This window comes from Hyperoodon ampullatus (genome assembly GCF_949752795.1).
Source record: "Hyperoodon ampullatus genome assembly, chromosome: 1".
In the NCBI taxonomy this organism is placed as follows: Eukaryota; Metazoa; Chordata; class Mammalia; order Artiodactyla; family Ziphiidae; genus Hyperoodon; species Hyperoodon ampullatus.
In genome coordinates this window covers 21,476,611-21,494,591 of record NC_136914.1, presented here as the reverse complement: position 1 = coordinate 21,494,591, position 17,981 = coordinate 21,476,611, and the positions used below count along the sequence as shown (strand labels likewise).

The 17,981-nt window shown below is 37.3% G+C and overlaps 1 protein-coding gene across 1 annotated transcript in view; it reads right to left on the bottom strand.

Moving 5' to 3' along the window:
• Positions 1 to 1,193: 1,193 nt before the first annotated feature.
• The window catches only part of HPGDS (hematopoietic prostaglandin D synthase), a gene marked incomplete at its 3' end in the record, with an annotated part of 35,565 nt that continues 18,777 nt past the window's right edge, over positions 1,194 to 17,981 (bottom strand). The window contains exons 4-6 of the mRNA XM_079718588.1: positions 17,658 to 17,767; positions 12,775 to 12,873; positions 1,194 to 1,358 (exon numbers count right to left, since the gene is read on the bottom strand). Of these exons, the coding sequence (XP_079574714.1) occupies positions 1,194 to 1,358; positions 12,775 to 12,873; positions 17,658 to 17,767 (374 nt within the window). The remainder of the gene's footprint in view (positions 1,359 to 12,774; positions 12,874 to 17,657; positions 17,768 to 17,981) is intronic.

The window sequence follows — 17,981 nt, the reverse complement described above, 5'->3', positions numbered from 1 at the left end:
ATGATGTTGAACATCTTTTCATATGCTTATTTGCCATCTGTATATCTTTGGTGAGGTGTCTGTCCAGGTCTTTTATCCATTTTGTAATCAGGTTTATTGTTGACTTTTAAGAGTTCTTTGTGTATTTTGGATAAAGTCCTTTTGCAAATGTTTTCTTCCTGTCTGTGGCTTGTCTTCTCATTTTTTTTTTTGTATTGAAGTATAGTTCATGTACAATATCATATACGTTACGGGTGTACAGTATAGTGATTCACAATTTTTAGTTTTTTTATTCATTTTTACTGGAGTATAGTTGCTTTACATTGTCTTCTCATTCTTTTGATCTCAATTCTTTTAACGTGAAGGGTTTTTTGCCAGTCTCAGCTCCTCTGGGATATCTTCATCTTCTTTGTCACAACCAGTTTCCTCATTTATGTCAATAAGTTTGCCTTCACCAGGTTCTTCTGGCTGCATATCTAGAGCCTCTTGAACTGCAACAGCATCAACATTCTCACAGCCAGCTCTTTCCATTTATGTTCAATTTGAATTTCACTCCACCATTTACACTTTTCATTTCTTTATTGCACTTTAATCTTTGTTGGTGAGTTCCCTTTTTCAATTATCCATTTCTGTAAAATGTCAAGTGGGTTTATCACTGAGAAACAACACTTTGCTGTCTGTGCACCCATGAGAGATGTGCAGTAACCAGTCACTAACAGATTTTGAAAGAAGTGGCATGATTGCTCATATATCTATCTGTTACTTACATAGTGATTTGTGGACTGAAGAGCTAGCAGCAAAGTTTATACTTTATGCAGTTACAGTTAATATAGCATGGAAACTGAAGTCCAAACCTTTTCAGGGTTTTTTTTTTTTTTTTTTTTTGGAAAATGTGTTATGTAACTAAACCATTGTGACTGAAATTCATGCATGTCAGAACTAGTGCAAAGCGAAGGCTGCCTGTATTGGAAACTATTTTTCTTCAGTTATAAATAATGTGAAGCTATTCTGAATAAAAAGGATACTGGAAACAAAACCCTTTTCTTCCCCCCTCCTTTTTTCCTTTTTTTTGATAAGCAGAATATGGCAGGAGTGAAAGTCTTGATGAAGCTGGGGAGGGGAGTGTGCAGGTTATGCAGCACGCTGATGTAGCTTCTTATCTGATGAGAGTGATGCTGTGAAGAATAACGAAGTTTGGAGGCAGCAGGCATCACCTAGAGTTTGGTTTGGGGCCTTCGCATTATCCAGTTGGCGATGGCAGGAACGCTTTGGACTTTCTTACGTAACGTCACCAGCCTGGGATGGTTGTCCAACAAATCAGGTTTAAAGACCAAAAGTGTGGTACTGCAAATTTCCCAGTAGAAATCTGCCCAAGTTACCTAGTTTAAAGGAAGCAAATTTTCATTAGAACATAAAAGGCTTAACTTCTTAATCTAAAAATAGTTTCTTTTTAATTCAAAATAATGTTATTACAAAAGCAGAATGCGTGTATTATAGAAAATTATAACACCATACTGCCAACACACAGAGGTTACTCACATTAACACCTCTGTATATGGTATTTTTTTATGCATGTGTGTGTATTTTTACTAAAATGAGATCTTACAGTACATGCTCTTTTGTAACTTGATTCAATTTCCATCTCCCTGTGACAATACATTTTCATCTTATTTAACACACCATCAGTACTTTTCCATCTGTTCCAAAAACGTCCTTTATAGGATAAAGCAGGATCCATTCCAGGACCATGCATTTCACCTGGTTATGTCCTTTAACTCTCAATTCAGAACAGTACCCTTTTTTTTCCCATGTCACTGAATTATTGAAGATTCCACACTAGTCCTGCAGAATGTCCTGTCCTCAGGATTTTTATGATTATTTCATCGGTTCCTTTATATGGCAGAGTAAAAAGGAAGAGAGTGCAAGTTATCTTTAGAGAGTTCATAGTTTCAAGTTACATATTTTTGGCTAACATACATTATATTGAATCACATCAGAAGACATATGTCTGACCATTATTGTAACCCTAAGATTGGCCACTGGACAGTATTAGGATGATGGCAGCATAGGCCTACTCTTGTATACCTGTTTTTTTTAATTTGTACACTTGTTTTGTTCTTTTATGACTAGATACTAATCTGGATGACATTACTTTGCCTCCATATAAATCAGTCAAAGAATGAAGTTTAAATATGGATTATTCTTAGTTTTCCTTTTGTTTGGAATTTAATAATGCTGATTTCTAGTGTTTTATGAACTTGCTTACTAAACACCTGTCAACTAGTAGAGTCTACTGGTTAGAGGATTCAGAGTTCAGTCAACAAATATTTATGGAGTACCTACTATGTGCCCTGTACAGGTCTAGCTCCTGGGATTGACTAGAGAGCAAGATGTGATGCAAGCCCCTTCTCTGGTGCAGATTTTACTTCAGAAGCAGGAAGACAAACGTCAAGTGTGGTACGGGGGATCGGCCAAGATGGCGGAGTAGAAAGGCCCTGAGCTCACCTCCTCTTACAAGCACACCAAAGTCACAAGTGTCTGCAGAACAACCATCGATGAAGTAGACCAGAATCTACCAGAAAAGATCTTCTACAGCTAAAGACATAAAGAAGGAACCACATGAGATGGGTAGGTGGAGCTGACTCACAATATAATCCAGTCCCTTACCCCAAGGTGGGCAATCCACAAACAAGAATTATACTGCAGAGGTTCTCCCATAGGAGTGAGAGTTCTAAGCCCCATGTCAGGCCCCCCAGCCCAGGGGCCTGCACCAAGAAGAAAAACCCCCAGAGCATTTGGCTTTGAAGACCAGAAGGACTTAATTTTGGGAGTTCCAAAGAACTAAGGGAAATAGAAACTTCACACTTAAAGGGTGCACATAAAATCTCACACCAGGACCCAGGGCAAAAGCAGCAATTTAATAGGGGCCTGACCTACCTGCTGGTCTTTTAGAGTCTTCCGGAGAGTCAAGGAGGCAGCTGCAGCTCAAACTAGAGACACAGAAACTGGCAGTAGCCGTATTTGGCAGCTTTCTACCGTGTGGGCACCACTGTAGGATCCTCCCTCCAGCTTATGAGTGCCAAGACCTGGCCCCTGCAGCTCAAACTAGAGACACAGAAACTGGCAGTAGCCGTATTTGGCAGCTTTCTACCATGTGGGCACCACTGTAGGATCCTCCCTCCAGCTTATGAGTGCCAAGACCTGGCCCCATCCAACAGCCTGTAGGCAACTGCTGGGGAGCCTCAGACCAAAGAACTAAATGGGTGGGGGGTGGGGGACACAGCCCCACCCATCAACAGACAGGCTACCTAAAGACTGCCTGAGCCCAGAGCCACTCAAGACATGCCTCTAGACCTGGCTCTTCCCACTAGAGGGCCAAGACCCAGCTCCAGCCACCAATAGGCAGGCGCTGGCCTTGCCCTCAGGAAGCCTGCATTAGCCTCTAGACCAGATTCATCCAACCAGCGGGCAGAGACCAGATGCAAGAAAACCACAATTCCACAGCTTATGGACCCAGCCTGCCCACAGCAGGCCAGACCCTGCCCTGAGGCCAGCTGGGCCCTGGCTCTGCCCACTAGCAGGCCAACACAAGCTGTGGGACACCCCAGACCCCATACCCAACTGTGTCAAGAACTGCCTCCCCACCTCCACAGCAATCTGACACCAGCTCTAGGATTCCTGGGCCCTGCAGCAAGATTCCCACATTCCAGGGCCAGTTGTGACTGCCAATAGTCCAGCACTAACCCCAGGACCTAGCTTCACCCACCAGTGGACAGGAACAGCCACGGAGTCTTCTGGATCCTGGCTCCATCCACCAGTGAGCCAGCACTAGCCCCAGGACCCCCTGGGGTTCTGAAATCATCCCTCTTGTGACCAGGCCCCACTAACCAGCAGTCAGCAGCCTCCATACAAGGTAGGGCCTGGCAACCAATAAGACTAGGAACAAACCAAGCCTACCAGACCACCCATATAGTCAGCCTGCCGGCCACAACAGAAAGACTCTCACAGCCCTCTTGGGGAAACCCTAGAGCATATAGCTTGGGTGACAAAAGTGGAGTGCCCTGCTGGGATGCATAGGATGTCTCCTACAGAAGGCCACTTCTCCAAGTTCGGGAAATGTAACTAATCTACCAGATACATAAAAATACAAATAGCAACTTAGACAAAATAAGGCAGCAGAGGAACATGCTCCAGACAAAGGAACAAGATAAAACCCCAGAAGAACTAAATGAATGGAGATAAGCAATCTACCCAAGAAAGAGTTCAGAGTAATGATCATAAAGATGATTAATAAACTCAAGGAGAATCGATGCAGAGAAGTTAGAAGTTTTTAACAAAGAGTTTGAATATAAAGAACAACCAAACAGATGAAGAATACAATAACTAAAATGAATACACTAGAAGGAATAAACAGTAGACTAAATGATACAGAGGAATGGATCAATGAGGTGGAAGACTGAGTAGTGGAAATCACTGATACTGAACAGAACAAAGAATGAAGAAAAATGACAGTTTAAGAGACCTCTGGGAATACATCAGGTACACTAATGTTCGCATTATAGGGGTCCCAGAAGGAGAAGCTAGAGAAAAGGGGGCTGAGAACATATTTGAAAACATAATAGCTGAAAAATTCCCTAATCTGGGAAAGGAAAGAGTTACCAAGTCCAGAAAGCACAGAGGCTACCATACAGGATGTGTGTTCCCAAAGAGGAACACATGAAGAGATGTTGTATTTAAAATTACAAAAAGAATAAAGAAAATATTAAAAGCAGCAAAGAGAAAGTGAAAAATAACATACAAGGAAGTGCCCATAAGGCTGTCAGATGATTTTTCAGCAGAAACTCTGCAGGCCAGAAGGGAGGGGCACATTATATATAAATCCCCTATATATATATATATATATAGTGATAAAAGGGGAAAACCTATAACTAAGAATATTCTACCCAGCAAGCTCTCATTCAGATGTGATGGAGAGATCAAAAGCTTTACAGACAAGCAAAAGCTAAAAGAGTTCAGCCCCATCAAACGAGCTTTACAACAAACGTTAGTAAATTCTCTAGGCAAAAAAGATAAGGACACAACTAGAAACAAGAAAATTACAAAATGAAAAAGCTCACTGGTTTCAAACATACAATAAATGTGGGAAATCATCCACACACAAAGCTAGTAGGAATGTTAAAAGACAAAAGTAGTGGGGACTTACCTGGGAGTCCAGTGGTTAAGACTCTGCCTTCCAATGCAGGAGGCGTGGGTTTGATCCCTGGTAGGGGAACTAAGATCCCACATGCTGTGGGGTGTGGCCAAAAAAAAAACTTAAAAAAAGACAAAACTAGTAAAATCATCTATGTCCACAATAAGCAGTTGAGGGATACACAAAACAACTAGATGCAAGTTATGATATCAAAAACAGTAATCATTAGGGAAGGAGAGTACAATTGCAGGGTTGTTAAAATGCATTTGAAATTAAGAGATCACAGCTTAAAACAATCATAAATATATACAGAGAGAGACTGCTATATAAAAACATGGTAATCACAAACAAAAAATCTATAAGAAAAAAAAAGTAATCCAAACATAACACTAAAGATGGTAATCAAATCACAAGAGAAAAGAAAAAGAAAGGGGGAAAAAAGACCTACCAAAACAATGCCAAAACAACTGACAGATAGGCAATAGAAACATACATATCAGTAATTACCTTAAATGTAAATAGACTAAGTACTCCAACCAAAAGATACAGAGTTGCTGAATGGATCCAAAAACAAGACTCATATATGCTGCCTACAAGAGACTCACTTCAGATCTAAAGACACACAGACTGAAAGTGTGGGGATGGCAAAAGATATTCCATGCAAATGGAAATCAAAAGAAAGCCAGAGTAGCAATAGTTACATCAGACTTTAAAATAAAGACTGTTACAAGAGACAAAGAAGGACACTACATAGTGATCAAGGAATCAATCCAATAAGAAGACATAACAATTGTAACTATATATGCACCATGCACCCAACATAGGAGCACCTAAATACATAAGGCAAATATTAACAGACATAAAAGGAGAAATTGATATTTATAGAGCATTCCATCCAAAAGCAGCAGAATACACACTTTTTCCAAGTGCACATGAAACATTCTCCAGGATAGAACACATGCTAGACCACAAAACAAGCCTTGGTAAAGTTAAGAAAATTGAAATCATATCAAGCATCTTTCTGACCACAATGCTATGAGGCTAGAAATCAACTAGAAGGAAAAAACTGCAAAAAAAACCACGAACATGTGGTGGCTAAACAATATGCTACTAAACAACTAATGGATCACTGAGGAAATCAAAGATAAAATCAAAAAATACCTAGAGATATATGAAAACAAAAACACGACAATCCAAAACCTATGGGATGCAGAAAAAGCAGTTCTAAGAAGATTATAGTGATACAAGCTTACCTCAGAAAACAAGAAAAATCTCAAACAACCTAACTTTGAACCTAAAAGAGCTAGAGAAAAGAACAAACAAAACCCAAAGTTAGTAGAAGGAAAAAAATCATAAAGGTCAGAGCAGAAATAAATGAAATAGAGACCAAAAAATTTAGAGAAGATCAATGAAACTAAGCCGGTTCTTTGAAAAGATAAAACTAGCCAGATTAATCAACAAAAAAAGGAAGAGGGCCCAAATCAATAAAATCAGAAATGAAAAAGAAGCTACAGCCAACATCACAGATATACAAAGGATCATAAGAGACTATTACAAACAACTATATGCAAATAAAATGGACAACCTAGAAGAAATGGACAAATTCTTACAAAGGTACAATCTCCCAAGACTAAACCAGGAAGAAGTAGAAAATATGAACAGACCAATTACCAGTACGGGTATATGATATTTGTTTTTCTGACTGACTTCACTCTGTATGACAGATTAACACATATATGTGGAATCTAGAAAAATAGTATAGATAACCTTAATTGCCAAGCAGAAATAGAGACACAAAGAACAAATCTATGGATACCAAGGGGGAAAGGAGTGGGGTAGGAGAAATTGGGAGATTAGGATTGACACATATCCACTATTGATACTATGTATAAAATAGACTACTGATGGGAACATAACGTATAGCACAGGGAACTCTACTTAATGCACTGAAGTGTCCTAAATGGAGGGGATATATGTATATGTATGGCTGATTCATTTTGCTGTGCAGTAGAAGCTAACACAACATTGTAAAGCAACTATACCCCAATAAAAATTAATTTAAAATTTTACCAGTACTGAAACTGAATCAGTAATTTAAAAACTCCTAAGAAACAAAAGTCCAGGACCAGATGGCTTCACCGATGAATTCTACCAAAAATTTAGAGAAGAATTAACATCTATCCTTCTCAAACTATTCCAAAAATTTCTTGAGGAAGGAACACTTCTGAACTCATTCTATGACGCCACCATCACCCTGATACCAAAACCAGACAAATATACTACAAAGAAAATTACAGGCTAATATCACTGATGAACATAGATGCAAAAATCCTCAACAAAATACTAGCAAAATACCAGGGATGCAAGGATTTTTCAATATCCACAAATCAATCATCAGTGTGATACACCACATTAACAAATTGAAGAATAAAAACCATATAATCATTTCAATAGATGTAGAAAAGGTTTTTGACAAAACTTGACATCCATTTATGATAAAAACTCTCCAGAAAGTGGGCATAGAGGGAATCTACCTCAACATAATAAAGGTCACATATGACAAACCCACAGCTAACATCATACTCAATGGGGAAAACCTGAAAGCATTTCCTCTAAGATCAGGAACAAGACAAGGATGCCCACTCTTGCCACTTTTATTCAACATAGTTTAGGAAGTCCTAGTCACAGCAGTGAGATAAGCAAAATAAATTAAAAGGAATCCAAATTGGAAAGGAAGAAGTAAAGCTGTCACTGTTTGCAGATGACATGACACTCTACATAGAAATTCCTAAAGTCTCCACCAGAAAACTAAAGCTCATCAAATTTGGTAAAGTTGCAGGATACAAAATTATTATACAGAAATCTGTTGCATTTCTATACACTAACAATGAGTTATCAGAAAGAGAAATTAGGGAAACAATCCCCTTTACCATCACATCAAAAAGAATAAGATACCTAGGAATAAACATACCTAAGGAGGCAAAAGACCTGTACTTGGAAAACTGTAAGACACTGATGAAAGAAATTGAAGATGACAAAAACAGATGGAAAGATATACTATATTCTTGGATGGAAGAATTAATATTGTTACAATGATCATATTACCCAAGGCAATCTACAGATTCAATAAAACCTCTATCAAAATACCAAGGCATTTTTCACAGAATTAGAACAAACAATTTAAAAATTTGTATGGAGACACAAAAAAAAACCCTGAATAGCTAAAACTATCTTTACAAAGAAGAACAGAGCTGGAGGAATCACACTCTCTGGCTTTAGACTATAGTGCAAAGCTGCAGTAATCAAAACAGTATGGTACTGGCACAAAAACAGACACACTGATCAATGGAACAGAAAAGAGAGCCCATAAATAAACCCATGCACTTATGGCCAATTAATCTATAACAAAGGAGGCAAGAATATGCAATAGAGAAAAGACAGTCACTTCAATAAGTGGGTCTGGGAAAACTGGACAGCTACATGTAAAAGAATGAAATTAAAATATTCTCTAACACCATGTACAAAAATAAACTCAAAATGTATTAAAGACATGAATGTAAGACCAGAAACCATAAGACTCCTAGAGGAAAACATAGACAGAATAATATACTTTGACATAAATCGTAGCAATATCTTTTGGATCTGTCTCCTAAAGCAGAGGAAATAAAAGCAAAATTAAAATATGGGACCTAATTAAATGTAAAAGCTTTTGCACAGCAAAGGAAACTATTGACAAAATGAAAAGAACCTACTGAATGGGAGAAAATATTTGCAAATGATATGACTGATAAGGGGTTAATATCCAATGTATATAAACAGTTCATACAATTTAATATCAAAAGACAAACAATTAAAAAATGGGCAGAAGAACTGAATAGACATTTTTCCAAAGAGGACAAGCAGATGGCCAACAGGCACATGAAAACACGCCCAAAATTGCTAAGTATCAGGGAAATGCAAATCAAAACCGCAATGAGATTATCACCTCACACCTGTCAAAACGGCTATCGTCAAAAAGAACACAAATAACAAATGTTGGCGAGGATGTGGAGAAAAAGGAAAAGGGAACCCTCCTACACTGTTGGTGGGAATGTAAATTGGAGCAGTCACTGTGGAAAACAGTAGGGAGGTTTGTCAAAAAACTAAAAATAGAACTACCATATGACCCAGCAATTCCACTCCTGGGTACATATCTGGAAAAGATGAAAGCTCTCATCTGAAAAGATACATTCACCCCAATGTTCATACCAGCATTATTTGCAATTGCCAAGATAAGGAAGCAACCTAAGCAACCTATCCATCAACTGATGAATGGATAAAGAAATGTGGTATACATATAAATGAAATACTACTTGGCCATAAATAAATAAACAAGGAGAGTTTAAAATAAATCATCACCAGTTTCCAACCCATGATGAATCAATGGATCTAAGCATTGACTATCAACAATTAATATCACATAAAAAGAATGAAATTTTGCCATTTGCAGCAACATGGATGGACTTGGAGTATATTATGCTAAGTGAAATAAGTCCGACTGAGAAAGACAAATACTGTATGATATCACTTATATGCAGAATCTAAAAAATAGCACAGACTAGTGAATATAACAAAAAAGAAGCAGACTCACAGATATAGAGAACAAACTAGTGGTTATCAGTGGGAAGAGGGAAGGGGGAGGGGCAATATAGGAGTAGGTGATTAAGAGATACAAACTATTATGTATAAAATAAGCTATAATGATATATTGTACACCATGGGGAATATAATGAATATTTTATAATAACTATAAATGGAGTATAATCTTTAAAATTTTGAATCACTATATTGTACACCAGTGACATATAATATTGTACATCAACTATACTTCAATTTAAAAAAAGTGATAAAGGTGATATAGACAAAGTAGAGTGATGAGAGGGATTCTCAAGTGGTAGGGAGAGAAGTCCTTTAAGAGGTGACATTTAAGCTAAGGCTTGAATGATGAAAAAAAGATCCAGACATGCAGTGATTTGGGAATTAAACATTTCAGGCAGAAGGAGGAGCAAGTGTAAAGGCTCTTAGGTGGGAGTATGACTTGTGTCTGAGGAAAAATCAAAACACCAGAGTGTTTGGAACACTTTGAGGAAGGGAGAGAGCACTAAGAGATGGGGTTAGGAGAGAGGTTACAAAGGAATTTTAATAAAAAGCAGAAGGAAAAAAATATTTTACATTCTTAGAAATTGTTCAATCAATAAGGGCAGAGAAAGGAACATAAAAGATATGGCAAGTTTGCTTCTCTGTCTCCTCAGGACTCAGCAGACAGTGATTAAAATAAGTCATAAGAGCGTGGCAAAAAGCAATATCTTGTCTCCTAGAATGGCGTCTCCTTGAAGGTAGGGACCCCAACTTACCACAGCTTCTAAATCAGATTTAGATTTGATTTTCTCTTGGCAAGACTACTTCATAGGTGGCAGTGCACTCCTCTGTCAGTAGGCCCGTAATATCTGGTTCTCTCCTTTTTTGTGATATTAACAATTGTTGATAGTCAATGCTTAGATCCATTGATTCATCATGGGTTGGAAACTGGTGATGATTTATTTTAAACTCTCCTTGTTTATTTATTGATTTATCTATTTATTTATCTATCTATTTATCTATTTATTTATCTATCTATTTATCTATCTATTTATTTATTTATTTATTGGCTGCGCTGGGTCTCCGTGTGGCACTTGGGCTTTCTCCAGTTGAGGCGAGCAGGGGCTACTCTAGGTTGCATTGTGCAGGCTTCTCATTGGGGTGGCTTCTCTTGTTGTGGACATGGGTTCTAGGCACGCAGGCTTTAGTAGTTGTAGCACGCAGGCTCAGTAGTTGCAGCACAAGGGCCCAGAGCACGTGGGCTCAGTAGTTGCAGTGCGCACGCTCCAGTAGTTGTGGTGTACTGCATGGGCTTAGTTGCGCTGCGACATGTGGGATTTTCCCAGACCAGGGATCAGACCCATGTCCCCTGCATTGGCAGGCAGATTCTTAACCACTGGACCACCAGGGAAGTCCTCTTTCCTTACTTATTAACTAGAATACCTTTATGTAGACAAACTTTGTCCATCATTTTTTTTATCTTGAGGTATAATTGGCATAGGAATGGCACGATAAATGCTTTATTCAAACCCCTCAACTTTTTTGTTTTTAACAGTTTTCAGAATACAGACAGTCGCTGGCTTATGATGGTTCAACTTACAATTTTTTGACTTTACCATGGTGCAAAAGTGACACATGTTCAGTAGAAACCGCACTTTGAATTTTGAAGTTTCATCTTTTCCCAGGCTAGTGATATGCTGTATGGTACTCTCTCATGATGCTGGGCAGTGGCAGTGAACCACATAATCAGGAGGGTAAACAACTAATACACTTACAATCATTCTGTACCCATACAACCATTCTGTCTTTTACTTTCACTACAATATTCAATAAATTACATGAGATATTCAACACTTTATTATAAAGGCTTTGTGTTAGATGATTTTGCCCAACTGTTGGCTAATGTAAGTGTTCTGAGCAAATTTAAGGTGGGCTAGGCTAAGCTGTGATGTTCAGTAGGTTGGGTGTATTTTTTGACTTATGATATTTTCAATTTACAATGGATTTATTGGGACATAATCCCATCATAAGTCAAGGAAAATCTGTAATAATTTGGCTCCATAACATCTTCTAAAAGTCACCAATGAAGCTTTGTTTGGTTTTGAGGGATGTGTGTGTATGTGTGTATGTGTGTGTGTATGTATTTGGTGATGGTGGTTGTCATAAACTCATGGATTCATTCATTTTGAATTGTTTCAATCCATTGCAGTTAATATTCTTATTGTGGCTTGAATTTTCTCATCTTTGGCCAGTGAGAGCCTCTACAAGTTGACTGCTAAGTCCTTCTGACACAACTCTGGTGTTTTGAGGGGGGGGGTTGTGATCATTTATTTGGTTCTATTATGTCAAAGTATTCCTGGCTCATGTTTTACGTTTCCTGTCCCAAACTGAGAATGAGCTATTTCTCCAAGAAGTTCTGGTTACTTTTAGTATTTAGAGACCAGAATCTGGGTCCAAGGGTGGCCAGAACAACTAGATTGGTCATTTTTTCGAGAAAAAGAGACACAAAATGCTTGTTTTCTTTACCTTAAGAAAAAGTATATCATGAACTGAAACTGGTGTACAATTATTATTTTTTTGTCCCGAGAAAATATCTATAATGAGATGTATAGTCAAATCACTGTGTTTTTTAAAATGACGATGTTTCTTAAGATAGTGTTTCACTAATAGAGTCCACAGGTACTTCTCCACATACCCTGTGCACTAATTTGACACAAGTTCATTTGTTTCACTTTGCTTTAGTTTGTCAGTGATAGCTTTTTAAAATGTTTTTGTTGTTGTTATATAATTATATAAAATATTTTAGTTCATGTTTCCAAAGTTAACTCCAGTGAAAAAGTTTTATTCAAAGAAGTTTAGCTTTTGTCCCTGCTCTCTAACCTACTCCCTCCCTATGAGTAACACTTTTTTCAATACATTTTAATAAAGTTTTTGGTTTATCCATATATGTATATGCATGTATTTTTTAAGATGTAAAACATACTCACAGAGTTACCAATAAACCACTCGTTTTCCCCTAAGTATGTGTCTAAATCTTGCAGAAGATGAGACGCATCACACGTAAGTAGCTCCTTAAACATCTGATCCTAAGAGAGGGAGAAAAAAGATTCCTTTAAGCATAATAAGAAGAAAAACAAGTGAGTTGAAGAGGAAGTAGATTTTTCCATCTTCTTTCTCCCATATCAGTTCAAAAAGGAAGTAGCTACCTGTTATTGGTGGTTGTTGCTTGTTTGTTTGTTTTTTAAAATGTATGGCATGGAGATTCAGGTCTGATTTTCTATAGATTTTATTCTTCCCTTTGTTACTCATGGATTAAAAAATAAATATTGTCATCAGTTCTTATTGTTTCTTTGTATATAATGACTAAATATTTCATCAATAAAATTTTTTCATGGTTTTTATCTTAATTTTTGTTAATGAAAATTATTCCATTATGTTTTTACATTTCTAAAATTCCCTCCTTTAGGCTCACTCCCTTTAAAGTGAAATAATTTAACTAAAGGTAAAGAAATTTATTTTGTAAATAAAATTTATTTTGTAAGACTATTATTAATAAAATATTATTATTTTGTAAGATTCCTCCAGTTTAGCAGTCTTTCATCTCACAGTTACACTTAACGGAAGTAATCCATAATGAATACTAATGTTCTTGGGCAGATTTCCTCTGTTTGGCTTGACATTGTACCTTAGGGTGAGATTTCTCTGCCTTGACTATCATCTGTAAAATCAATCCAAGGTGCCCCCTTTTGATATAATATGTAAGATATTATTACAAACCAAATAAAATCCTTGGGAAAAAATAACAGATATATCCATTTAAAAAAATTATCTTTGTGTTTTTATTTGAATCTTTGAAGACCAAATAATTTATTCATGGCCTCTTTCTAGGTAAAAGGTATTTATTTGTTTATATATGAAAATCAGGCTGGTTTGTATTGTGGATATGAAATGTAAACCAAACTCAAAATATTATAAAATATACATATATCATTAATATTCATAAATGAATGAATATTATAAAATCTATAATAAAATCCAGCCTCTATTAAGGTAAGTCAAATTGTGGATAACTTCCTCAACAATTTACTGATTTACTTCCTGTTACTATTATGACTTAGCTGGGTAATATAGATTATTATAACATAATGCCTTATATTTGTAGGGCACAGTTTGCAAAAGCATCATTACAGATTTACATAGGTTTGTCACATTTCAGGAACTGAAGGTTGGGAAGTTTGTCATTATTTTGACTTTATGTGCTTTCCACGGTTCTATACCACCTTTGTACATGAGGTTCTCTGTCTATGGTTAATATATTCATAGTTCTAAATAAAATAGTGTGAATCCTTCAGCTCCTTCCACAGAATTTGTGAGCTAAGAGGCAATGGGCCCAGAAACACGTGACATTTCCCATAGCTTAGCTTAGATCAGCATCAGCTGGGGAGGTAATAACCAGCTTGGCTGTCCTAGAATAGCTAGAAACAGGAGGGAGTTAAATGGAACAGGATGTAGATGCTGTACAGCTTTCCAAAAACTCCTGTGCGTTCACCTGGGTAATTCTGCTACTTTTTCTACTGTGCATTTCCACAGCTTAAGGTACACCAATGCTTTGTATATGCAGTGCCAGATAAAAACCTTATCTCTGCGCTCTTGAGTTCTTTAGCCCAGGTTCTCTTTATGTGTTTGGTGAGAATCATATCAGTCTAATGAAATGTAAATTGCTAAACAGCATAACCATTAGTATTTAAGAGTCATTTTAAAGAATACTCACCAAAATAACCTAAAGAAGATAAAATTTTCTTACATATCCTTTTTAAAATGCATTTTCTGATAAACCCTAGATAGCCATTCCTATACTTGGTGGACTCAGAAATTTCCTCCCACCTCCCCCAGAGAATTATAAGGAAGGAGATTTTTACACACTGAAAAGTTATTGCTGGGCTTCCCTGGTGGCGCAGTGGTTGAGAGTCCGCCTGCCGGTGCAGGGGACACGGGTTCGTGCCCCAGTCCGGGAAGATCCCACATGCCACGGAGCAGCTGGGCCTGTGAGCCATGGCCACTGAGCCTGCGCGTCCGGAGCCTGTGCTCCACAATGGGAGAGGCCACAACAGTGAGAGGCCCGCGTACCGCAAAAAAAAAAAAAAAAAAAAAGAGTCATTGCTATTGTATTCTATCAAATGACATTTAGAGGATTTAGAGAGGTTTGCATATTTCTCCAAAGCACCATTTTAAAATCCACACTGCCCAAATCGTTTAGGATTGGAAATGGGCCACTGATGTTCCTTCAGTCCTGCTGATCCATCACCCTCCCACCCCCAACTCCCTGCCCTGTTCTTCAGATGAGGAAACTGAAACAGACGCATTGAAAACCACAGAAACACTAGTGATAAATTCAAGGATTATCAGTGTGACCAATGCTCAGAGACATATTTTGCCTTTAAATTAATTTTTTTTAATTTTAAATTGGAAATGGAATTTTTAGCATGAAACATTTATAGTTATGTGTACTCGATAGATTTTTAAAGAACATATAAGAAGAGGACTATTTTCACTGTTCATCCATCTTTACTGTATCAATATTCTGCTTTTGAAAATTTTATCTGACCACAAGGTGGCAGCAATGCAAACCACTACGGAGAGACTAAGTAATGAGATGCAAAAGAACTGTGTATTTTTCATTGTATTCTGGCCAGGTCCTGCTTATTAATCAGATAGTCTAGCTATTCGCAATTATTTCTGCAACATGTTGTCCCTTCATATGATTTATTCATGAACTTGGAATATGTCCGGTGAATTTGTTTTTCTGAGGTAGGTAGCATGTAAGAGCATTGTTATTCTAATACAAAGGTAGAGTTCCCCTTATCATAAATGTTCAAAGAACATTTTCCTTTGGGAGAAAAGGAGAATGGAAAAATAGAGAAGTAGAGAAGGGCAAGCCCACATAGAACAAAAACCTTTAGATACTTTTTTCTAAATTGAGGATTATGCATCTACTTGTCTCTGCATTTATAAGGATATGTGAAATATAGATATCATGTCTGACAAATAAAAGGAAAAACAATAAGCACTGAATTATATAAAAGCACTATAATAACTAATATTTAGTGAACACTTTCCACCTAGCCGTAGGTACTTATGCTACCATTTAATCCTCCCAACATACTTTGAAGCAGATTCTATGATATCCCTACTTTACAGACATAGAATGTGAAAATTTGATAGGGAGTTAAGTGACAACTGGTAAAAAGAGAATTAGGATTCAAGCCTGGCAGTCTGACTCCAGAGCCCAAATGTATTTCTATCCTCAAAGATGAGTTTTTATTTAAGACTTTGTTCTGGTTAGTCAGGTATCTGTATATATATGTATCTGTGTGTGTCTCCCCACACACCTTACATCTATGTCAAGGAATCGGTAAATGTGAATACTTTTATGTTCCAAATATCTCTATTTAAATCAGAGGGTCCTAATTAAACAAACAGTATTTAGAATAAATATGCTTAAGTAAGTTGATAAGACTGCTATTTGTTCTGTGCTGTAGCTTTGGATACAGGCCTTAAGCCATAACATGTACATAAATACTCCTGCACAGCTGTTCTGAATGGCTGCTACCCCTGTGGCATTACATCCAGTGGTTAAGAACATGGAGTCTGAGCCAGAGTGTCTGGGATTTGAATTCCTTGTGTACCACTTACCAGCTAAGTAACCTTAGGTAAGTTATTTACACTACATGAACCTCAATTTCTTCATCTGGAAAATGAGGATAACAACAGTTTCCAAAATTTTACATGAAGAAGTCTTGAGGATAAGAGATATGAATACTGGAGACGTGCCCCAAGTAAACAAGGGAGTAAATAAAAACAGAGGACGTCATCCAGGAAACAGAACTCCAGCTCAAGAGAAAGACGTTTCTGGGATGGCAGTCAAGGAAAGCCCAATGATGACAGCTGTGCAAAAACCTAGACAGCTCTACAAAGGAGAATGGAAATCTCTGGCTTGATAGCTCCAAGAAAATAATGGAAACAGTAGATTATCTGATATCATTGACTTTGTGAAAAATTGCATTGGCAGGCCATTGGATAGTGTGGGAAGGTTCAGCAATAAAAGTAAAAAAGAATTAAACAAATGAAAAAAAAGACAATTACTAATTTGAGGAGGAAAGTGAGAAAGGAAATATAATCAAAGTATACCACAATGCACAGTTTTGTACAATATCTGCATAGGCATACTAATGTAATGACTGAATATAGATTTTACCACAAATTTTTTTTTTTTTGCGGTACGCAGGCCTCTCACTGTTGTGGCCTCTCCCGTTGCAGAGCACAGGCTCCGGACGTGCAGGCCCAGCGGCCATGACTCATGGGCCCAGCCGCTCCACGGCATCTTCCCGGACTGGGACACGAACCCGTGTCCCCTGCATCGGCAGGCGGACTCTCAACCACTGCGCCACCAGGGAAGCCCCCTCACCACAAAATTTTAATATTATATTAGGAGTTTGGGGGAAGGGAAGCAGAGAGAATGACTATGTAAGAGATAAATTCTCATTACTATAATAAGTCTATCAAAACTATCTAAAATTTGTGAATCAAAGAAAGCTATATTTACATATCCTATAGAAAATATAGAGATATATAAATCCTAAAGAAACAGCTAAAAGTGTTAAAATGAGGGTTGCATCTGAGGAAGGGTTAATATGAAGAGGTAAGGCTGGGAATCACTGCAGTAATTTGTTTTAAACTTTTTAATATAATTTGATATTTTAAAACTAGATGTATGTCTTACTTTGATAAAAAGGAACTTTTAAAAGCACCTAACATAATGTTTGGCAAGTGGATATGATTAATAGCAGTAACAGCAAACTGATCACATTACCTTTATATCTTGTTTTCTCTCTGCCCAAGGAAAACGAGACATGAAATCGTCCAATGTGTCCACGACTGCATCGACTTGACATTGTTGCAATTCTGTTTTTCCAGCCAAATCTATGGAATAGAGACAGGCCATTTTATGCCCAAGAATATGCTCAATTTATTTTACTATAGTAAAACTTTTTTTAAAAATAGGCAATATATTAACATGGTTCAAAAATTCAAAACAATATAAAACAGTATCCAGTGAAGACTAACTTCCACCTCTGACCCATTCATTTCATTTTGCTTCCTTACCTACCTACCATATTGGTAACCATTTTCATTC